We start from the raw sequence: 9,769 nt of genomic DNA, 5'->3' as shown, positions 1-9,769 counted from the left end.
CTAATTAAAACTGCATAAAACCACGCAGATTTTAACACATGACACATAATCCGAAGTAGTATGATCGTTAAGTTTTTACAAAACCACAATATTAACCATTTTAACATACTGATATATCAAATTTTAAAAAGCGGATATAACAAATTTAAAGAAGCAGCAGATGCAACATTTATATGTTGGGTAAAATCCTCAAAAATTTGAGATGTGATTGTATAACTCAAAAGTATGGTAGATCAAAGTCTAAATGATTGATAGAGTGGTTTTGTGAAATTTTAAAATCATAATACCTGGGTTTATGTGCCACTTTCCAAAATATATGATTTTGGACAACTTAGACCATAATATGTGGGTTTTATAAAAAATAAACTAAAAAAAGAGAGTACTCTGAGGGCAAATTAATAGAAAAAGTGTCAGGGTTACGGGTCAGGCATACCCTCTACCCTTCGATATACGTTACGTATCGACATGGCATACCCACGCGCACGCGGATATTTCCTTTATGATCTAAGGAAACCTTTCACGGAATCAATAGACGGGAAGAGTCCTTCTCCGACAAGAACTGGGTTGCCTACGTATTGTGCTGGGTCTGGTATGTTCGAGTCCTACTCGAAGAGCACCAAACCTGCGATATAAAAGGGACCCCCCGGGGAGGGCATAGATCATCGAATCTCAGAGCCAACACAACCCACACAGCCTACGAAGCCGGAGCCTGCCAGGAGCCAAGTCGACGAGAGCTAGTCGAATCAACTCGACTACAATCTCGCCGGATCCGACAAGTTCCATCTTTTCCTTTGTAACCTGTGTTTTCCACCATATAATCCCATATCAACTGGATTAGGGCTATTACCTGTCAAGGGGCCTGAACCAGTATAATTCTTGTCTTTTGATTGCTCGATGTCATACTACGTAGATCCTTATACCAGCGTACCCCAATACCCTCTATATCCGGTCTACGGGTATCACTCGTCGACAAAAAGGAAGTAGTGTACTAAAGCTAATGTATTGATCGTGTTGTCACTAATTGATTAATATGTGTGGCATGGATAAAATTAGAGCTAACAATCATTTCTTAAAGATAAAGAAAAGATTTTGTTGAAATCAAGACAATTATATCAAAGTGATACAAAAGATCTTAAAATCAGTTATGACCTCTACTTAACTAATATGCACAAAAGAGAAAAAAATTAAGTTGATAAAGACACGGTAACATCTTTCATACTTAGACTAGATCATCACCCATGGTCTAGAGTAAACCACTCCTTAACCACCTGCTTCAAATGTTGAAACGTACATACCTGCAAATAAAAGTTGTCAAGCCAGAGGTAGTGGATAATTAAGTACATAACCTATGAAGATATCAACCACACTTGAGAGATATTTTACAGTACTTGATGAGAGGTATCAGGAGGTATCAAAATTTTTAATGCAAATTTTTGTACTTCCTACTACCGGAGGTATTATGAGAGCTATTAAATTTTATAATAGAAAAAGTGGTACCTCCCGATACCTTCTTAGGGACTGTAAAATCACTCATCACTTCAAGTATATTACGTGCTCATCCACGAATTCATGGTACCGAGGAAAATTTATCACCTGTACTTGGGAAGAAAAATAAAAATGTCGGTGTTGCTTGTGTTTCCTGACTATTATTCTTTCATCTTCCGATTCATATTTGTAATAAGATCCGAAGGTGTAATAACGTGTGATTATATATGAATTACCTACCTAGTGTTGGAAATTTGGTCATAATTCGGCATATTTTAATCCAAAATAACAAGATAATAAACATGATATTTACAATGGGATTTGATCCAGTGATAATGGTGAATGTAATCAACATGAGCATGCTTAACGTTGAATAAGCATCAACAATCACATAATGACACAATGTTGACATTGCGATGAACATTAACAGTAAAACTTCTAATTGAAATAATGTAATAAGGTTATACCCCAAGAATGGTCCTCCGCTGGAGTTTGAGGCAGTATTGCCTCCGTTGGTGTTGACAGGAGTCTCCTTCTCCTTGTCTCCAGTGTTCGACATGTTGGTGAAGATGAAGTAGATGTTGACGAACAGTGAGTAGTCGCGCCTTGCGCTCCCCAAAAACCTGATCGCCCGCCCGTCTGTGCAAACGTCGCAGCAACGCGTGGTTTCGGAGGCCTACTCTCCCAACGCGTGTGCACACACTCGTCGGGATGGGATTACCGTAGCAACAACAGCTTTTGAAAATGGATGAAAGTGTGTCTTCTTCTTCTCGCGGGAGATCAAATCCATTCTCATTTTATAAGAGGAATGGAAGATGAAGAGTAAGAGTCATGGAATAGGAAGAGGAATGGAGCAACTAATTGTCATCAACTAGCCATGAACCATCCTCCACTACACAACCATCAACCATCCATCAATTAGGATTAATTGATATAAGTTACCAAGTCCTTAATCAAATGGATTAATTCTCAAAACTCTTCATCCCATTGATATCCCATAGAAGAATGAATTCACATGAATTCCTAGCATAATGAGCCTTAGAATTTATTTGATTTAATTGATTTAAATGGATTAATTACCCAATTAAATCTAACAATCCCCACCAAATTTCAAGGCTCATGAGAATGCTCTCTATTCCATAGCAGCTTTTATATACCAGTGTTTCGGTGAAGACTGTTAAGTTGAACTTTCACCTAGAAAAGGAGCTACACCTGACCACAACTGAACAATGGACTATGCCTTGAATTGTCAGTCTTGTGCAGTTAGGTTTCACTCAATTCCATAACTGATACTAGGCAACCATTAGTATTCCCTCGGGTTGGAGCTTATAAGTCATACTCCAGGCCTTTCATGAGTATCTAGAGATCACCCAAATCTCATAGACTGTGACTAGCAGTCGAACTCATATAGGTGTGTTCCTTCTAAGATGTTCTGCAGGTCAACATCTCTGCTTGGAAAAGCCACTCGGATCACATTAAGACATAAGCCATCCTACCATGCAGGAAAGAAGAGAAGCACATCATGAAAATGAGCCCTTTTCAAGGGTCTCTTCTCTCAGTCACACAATAGTTTGTTTCACCATCCAAATTCACGGAATCTCCGATCATAATGGACAGGTTTCCACTATTATGCAACCTTAGGTGGGTATCAAGCCCATTTCCCTCGATGCACTGTCTATCACATTACGTGGTAGCCCCTTGGTAAACTGATCTGCCAGATTTCTAGCCGTTTGGACATAGTCCAATGCTATCACTCCGGAGTTTTTCTGCTTTCTGACAGATTTCAGTCTTCTCTTGATGTGTCTAGATGACTTCATGTTGTCCTTTGAACTGTTCACTTTAATAATCACTGTTTGATTATCGCAGTTCATTAGGATAGCTGGCACTGGTTTTTCAACCACCGGCAAATCCATCAGGAGTTCACGAAGCCACTCGGCCTCAACTGTCGCAGTATCTAGTGCTGTAAGTTCTGCTTCCATTGTTGACCTCGTTAAGATGGTCTGCTTGCAAGACTTTCAGGAAACAGCGCCACCTCCAAGTGTGAACACATATCCACTTGTGGCTTTTATCTCATCAGCATCAGATATCCAGTTTGAGTCACTATACCCTTCTAGTACTTTTGGATACCCGGTATAGTGAATTCCATAGCTCATAGTACCCTTTAGATAGCGCATTACTCTTTCCAGAGCCTGCCAATGATCATCTCCCGGATTTGAGACAAACCGGCTCAGCTTGCTTACAGCAAATGAGATGTCAGGCCTCGTTGCGCTAGCCAAGTACATCAATGAACCAATGATTTGAGAGTATCTCAGCTGATCCCTTGCTATTCTTCGGTTTTTCCTTAATAGCACGCTGGGATCATAAGGAGTAGGAGCTGGCTTGCAGTCACTATATCCAAAGCGACTCAAAACCTTGTCCACATAGTGGGATTGCACAAGTGTAATCCCACCCTCATCTCCTCTTTGTAGTTTGATGTTAAGAATAACATCAGCCTCTCCCAAATCCTTCATTTCAAAACTCTTGGACAGATAGTCTTTGACCTCCTCAATCACATTAAGGCTGGTCCCAAAGATCAGTATGTCATCGACATATAAGCACAAGATCACCCCTTCTCCCCCACCATAGCGATAGTATACACATTTGTCAGCTTCGTTCACAACAAAGCCTGCAGATGTAAGCGTGGTGTCAAACTTCTCATGCCATTGCTTAGGTGCTTGCTTGAGGCCATATAAGGATTTCAATAGTTTACACACCATTACCTCCTGACCTTCTAGTACATACCCGTCTGGTTGATCCATATAGATCTCCTCCTCCAGCTCTCCGTTTAGGAAAGCTGTCTTAACGTCCATCTGATGGACGAGAAGACCATGAGAGGTTGCCAGAGCAAGTAGTACTCGAATCGTGGTCAAGCGAGCAACTGGTGAGTATGTGTCGAAGAAGTCCTCGCCTTCCTTTTGGGTATAACCCTTGGCCACAAGCCTTACCTTGTACTTTTCGATTGTACCATCAGGCCTAAGCTTTTTCTTGAAAACCCATTTGCATCCTACGGGCTTGCACCCATATGGACGCTCAACGACTTCCCAAGTACCATTAGACATAATCGAGTCCATTTCACTGCGTACTGCTTCCTTCCAGTAGTCAGCGTCAGGAGATGAATATGCCTCTTCTATGGTTCTTGGGGTATCATCCACGAGGTATACAATGTAGTCATCTCCAAAGGATTTTGCAACCCTTTGTCTCTTACTCTTGCGAGTATCTACAATGTTGTCCTCCTCAGGATTTTCCTCAGGCGTTTGATCATTGTGTTCTATCAGTGCAAAGTGCTCATGGGGCATGACAGTTTCTTTACTAGAAGTGTTAGGTGTATATTTCATAGGAAATTCATTCTCAAAGAATGTAGCATCTCTGGACTCAAGAATTGTACCAACATGCATGTCGGGTACTCCAGAGTTTACTATTAAGAATCTATAACCCACACTGTGGATAGCATAACCAAGAAACACACAATCAACAGTTTTTGGTCCAAGTTTCCGCTTTTTGGCTATAGGTACATTTACCTTGGCCAAACAGCCCCATGTTCGTAGGTATGAGAGATTTAATTTCTTCCTTTCCCATTCCTCGAATGGTGTTACTTCCTTATGCTTCATTGGAATTTTATTCAGGACATGACACGCAGTCAAAACTGCCTCACCCCACCATTCCTTGGAAAGCCCCGCAGTGTCTAACATGGCATTCACCATTTCAGTTAGAGTACGGTTCTTTCTTTCGGCCACCCCATTTGATTGGGGTGAATAGGGAGGCGTCATCTCATGAATAATTCCAAACTCTTCGCAAAAGGATGCAAACTCATTGGAAAAATACTCCCCACCTCTATCAGACCTCAACCGTTTGATTTTCCTTTCAAGTTGGTTTTCTACCTCAGCTTTATAGATTTTAAAGAAATGCAATGCCTCATCCTTTGTTTTCAATAGATACACATAGCAAAATCTAGTGCAATCATCTATCAGTGTCATGAAATATTTCTTTCCCCCTTTAGTCAACACGCCGTTCATTTCGCACAAATCGGAATGAACAAGTTCTAGAGGTGCCAAATTCCTCGCCTCAGATGCCTTGTGAGGCTTGCGAGGTTGTTTCGATTGAACACAAGTATGGCACTTGGAACCTTTTACCAATGTGAATTTTGGAATTAAACTCATGTTAGCTAAGCGCGTCATACAACCGAAATTCACATGACAGAGTCGCGAATGCCACACATTAGACTCATCATTCTCGCTAATATGGTTCACAGCATTATGATTATTACACATGTCATTCAAAGAAAAGCGGAACAAGCCTCCGCTGTCATAACCTTTTCCAACAAAAGTCCCATATTTAGATACGACACATTTATTGGACTCAAACACAAGTCTAAAACCTTCTCTACACAATAGAGAGCCGCTAACTAGATTCTTCTTTATTGAAGGGACATGCTGCACGTTCTTCAGCTGCACGGTCTTTCCCGAAGTAAACTTCAGATCGACCGTACCAACACCATGAACAGCCGCAAGCGACCCGTTTCCCATCAACAAGGAGGAACCTCTCCCGACCTGATAAGAAGAAAATAGAGAAATGTCAGCACATACATGAATATTAGCACCAGTGTCCACCCACCAATCAGGTGAATGAAAAACAGAGAGAACTGTAGGTAATATTTTACCGTACCCCGATGTTCCTCCGCCTTCGCTAATGATCATGTTGGCAGACTTCTTGTCTTTGCGCTCAGGACAGTCCTTGGCCCAATGCCCAGACTTGCCACACACAAAGCAGTCTCCCTTTGCCTTTCCCTTACTTTTCTTCTTAAAATTGGTTGCAGCCTTGGGTTTGACATCAGGCTTGACTTTCTTGTTGTTGTGGGATGCATGAGGGTTCTTCTTCTGTACCATATTGGCACTACAACCTCCCTCAACCTTTTTGCCTCGGACGTCCTTTGCCCTCGCCTTCTCCTCAACACCCAAAGAGCCAATGAGATCAGGAACACTGAACTCTTGTCTCTTGTGCTTTAGAGAAGTGGCAAAGTCCGACCAAGAAGGTGGTAGTTTGGCAATAATGCCACCTGCCACAAACTTGTCCGGCAACTCACAGTTGTTGTTCTCAAGTTCCTTAGCCAGCATCTGAATCTCATGAGCTTGTTCAACTACAGAACGGTCATCGACCATCTTGTAGTCATAGAACTGCTCCATAACATACAGCTCACTGCCGGCGTCAGAAACTCCGAACTTGGCCTCAAGTGCATCCCACATGTCCTTCCTAGAAGGCATGTGCATGTACACGTCCACTATGTTGTCAGCGAGTACACTGATCAATGCTCCACGGAACAGGCAATCCGAAGCCTCGAACTTAGCCTCTTCCTCAGGAGAAAGAGGCGGTTCACTTCGTTTGCCCCGTGAAACATAGAAGCATTGCATCGCTGTCAACCACAGTAGTGCACGTGCTTTCCATCTCTTATAATTAGAACCATCAAAATCATGTGGTTTCAGTGTTGCAGCAAAACCAACTACCGAAAATGACCTATCAGGTTTTTGGATTGTTGGAAATTTGGTCATAATTCGGCATATTTTAATCCAAAATAACAAGATAATAAACATGATATTTACAATAGGATTTGATCCAGTGATAGTGGTGAATGTAATCAACATGAGCATGCTTAACGTTGAATAAGCATCAACAATCACATAATGACACAATGTTGACATTGCGATGAACATTAACAGTAAAACTTCTAATTGAAATAATGTAATAAGGTTATACCCCAAGAATGGTCCTCCGCTGGAGTTTGAGGCAGTATTGCCTCCGTTGGTGTTGACGGGAGTCTCCTTCTCCTTGTCTCCAGTGTTCGACATGTTGGTGAAGATGAAGTAGATGTTGACGAACAGTGAGTAGTCGCGCCTTGCGCTCCCCAAAAACCTGATCGCCCGCCCGTCTGTACAAACGTCGCAGCAACGCGTGGTTTCGGAGGCCTACTCTCCCAACGCGTGTGCACACACTCGTCGGGATGGGATTACCGTAGCAGCAACAGCTTTTGAAAATGGATGAAAGTGTGTCTTCTTCTTCTCGCGGGAGATCAAATCCATTCTCATTTTATAAGAGGAATGGAAGATGAAGAGTAAGAGTCATGGAATAGGAAGAGGAATGGAGCAACTAATTGTCATCAACTAGCCATGAACCATCCTCCACTACACAACCATCAACCATCCATCAATTAGGATTAATTGATATAAGTTACCAAGTCCTTAATCAAATGGATTAATTCTCAAAACTCTTCATCCCATTGATATCCCATAGAAGAATGAATTCACATGAATTCCTAGCATAATGAGCCTTAGAATTTATTTGATTTAATTGATTTAAATGGATTAATTACCCAATTAAATCTAACACCTAGTTCAAAATTCCTTATTCATCCTAGCTAGAGTTCCCGTTAGATTAATTCCTTTCATACCCGGCGCCCCGAGCTAATTTCACTGTCTGTGCCTAGCTAGTCTTGCATTTTCTGGTGGAATAATCTAAGCTAAATTCCAAAGACTACTTGACTATCCGGAGACTAAGCTGATCACTCTGATGAAGGACATGCTGCTGGTGCCTTAGCTACCGTTCTCTATTTATGGCGTCCAAAATCAATTAAGCAGCTCATCATCAGCAACTAATCAAAACCCCTGAGCCTGCCAATTCGTTCAGATTAACCCAGCATCACATATCCCATCGATCGTTGAGCGCTATCACAAAATTAAGTAGCTCCTATAGGTGGCTAGCTTCGGTCGTCGATCAATCGGCCGGCGATCAATGGCAGTGCTCAGGAACGTCATCACCGGCGTTGGCCGGCGTCTGGTGCTCCTCGTCCTGACGCTGTTGGTGCTGGCGGCGCTGGATGATCAGGCGCCGCCCATGATCATGGCCTCCGCTGCCAGGGTTTTGCTGCAACAATATCCACCGACTTATGGGCCTCCAAGCTGTTCTATGCCGTACTGTGCACCGCGTCACGCTCGCCGATGATGTAGTTATATCTGTCTTAAAAAAATACTCTTCCGTGAATGAATCTGGATAAATATTTGTCCTAAAAATTTTCTCCTAAAAATTACAATCGTAGTGTTATTACACTGTAACTTGCATGTAACTACAGTGTAACTTGCATGTAACTACAGTGTAACTTGTATATAACTTTCACGTAATTTTGAATCGTTAGATCTATTACAAGATTTGTTCCAGTGATGAACAAAAAGATCACAGCACACACATATGTGAAATGATTTGTTCTCACGACCTCGATTTTACCAAAATACGGAGAGATTTTTGAAAGTTACATATAAGTTACATTATAAGTTACAGTGTAATTACATACAAGTTACAGTGTAATTACACTGCGATTGCACTGTAATTACATCTGTCAAATTTTTGGGAGAAAATTTGTCGACAAATATATAGCAAAATTGTATCCGGTTTTATGGTTTGGAGGCGATTTTGTATCTCGATGATAAGTTGAGAGACCTTCGGTGTACTTTTTCCGAGAGATTGATTCCTCTACAAAAGTCTATAGAATATCCTTCAGAGCTCATCCCCAGCCTCATTCCTCTACCAAAAGTCTATATTGTGTCCCTCTACAACCCAGAGACCTCTCTGGAAGTCCAAATCACGTCCTTCCCGAGACACCCTCATTGGTTTATAAATTCTCCCAAACTTCGGAAATTGATATCTTTCGAACCGTAGCCCCAATTGACTCCATTCAACTTCCAGAATTCCTCTAAAATCGGGATCTATCAAATTGCACAATTAGTTCATGATGATTCGTTCTTTATTTGGAGGATTTTATATGGTTTTCTATTATTGACCGCGATATTCTGGATATTTATCGCATGTGGGTATTCTAATTATTTAACTGATACGGATTTCTCGAAGACATTATTAGGAACCTATAGCAAGACAAGTCACTACGCTCCCTTCCTTGAACATATCGAGCCTATATTTATAAATGTGTTGTTTGCAAATAAAATTGCATGCTATTTATAAATTGCGTACCTACACTTGAATATTGCCTACCCTTGATATTGTTATCGTTATACACTTTTGTATATCCATTGTTGCTTAAGTCTATCTCTTTATGCGCAGTCAATTATTGACATTGCTTAGCATTGCTATTGTAGACGTTTGTACACTCCATACTTAGATTATATGGTTATGGATGTGAGATCGCTCGATGTGAGTGATTTATGATTTGCGGGTGGCGACATGAGCGCCACCCGCCACACACAAA

The 9,769-nt window shown here is 41.3% G+C and overlaps 1 protein-coding gene across 1 annotated transcript; it reads right to left on the bottom strand.

The window, feature by feature from the left end:
• Positions 1-6,323: 6,323 nt before the first annotated feature.
• On the bottom strand, positions 6,324-7,710 carry LOC136354807 (uncharacterized; the record flags this gene model as incomplete). Its single annotated transcript, XM_066306555.1, has 1 exon — positions 6,324-7,710. A coding segment is annotated over exon 1 (1,041 nt), but the record flags the coding sequence as incomplete, so codon positions are not given.
• Between the last annotated feature and the right edge of the window lie 2,059 nt (positions 7,711-9,769).

The sequence above is a fragment of the Oryza sativa genome, chromosome 12 (genome assembly GCF_034140825.1).
Source record: "Oryza sativa Japonica Group chromosome 12, ASM3414082v1".
Taxonomy (NCBI): domain Eukaryota; kingdom Viridiplantae; phylum Streptophyta; class Magnoliopsida; order Poales; family Poaceae; genus Oryza; species Oryza sativa.
The sequence above is the reverse complement of the archived record's forward strand: the minus strand, read 5'-3'. Positions and strand labels throughout refer to the sequence as shown.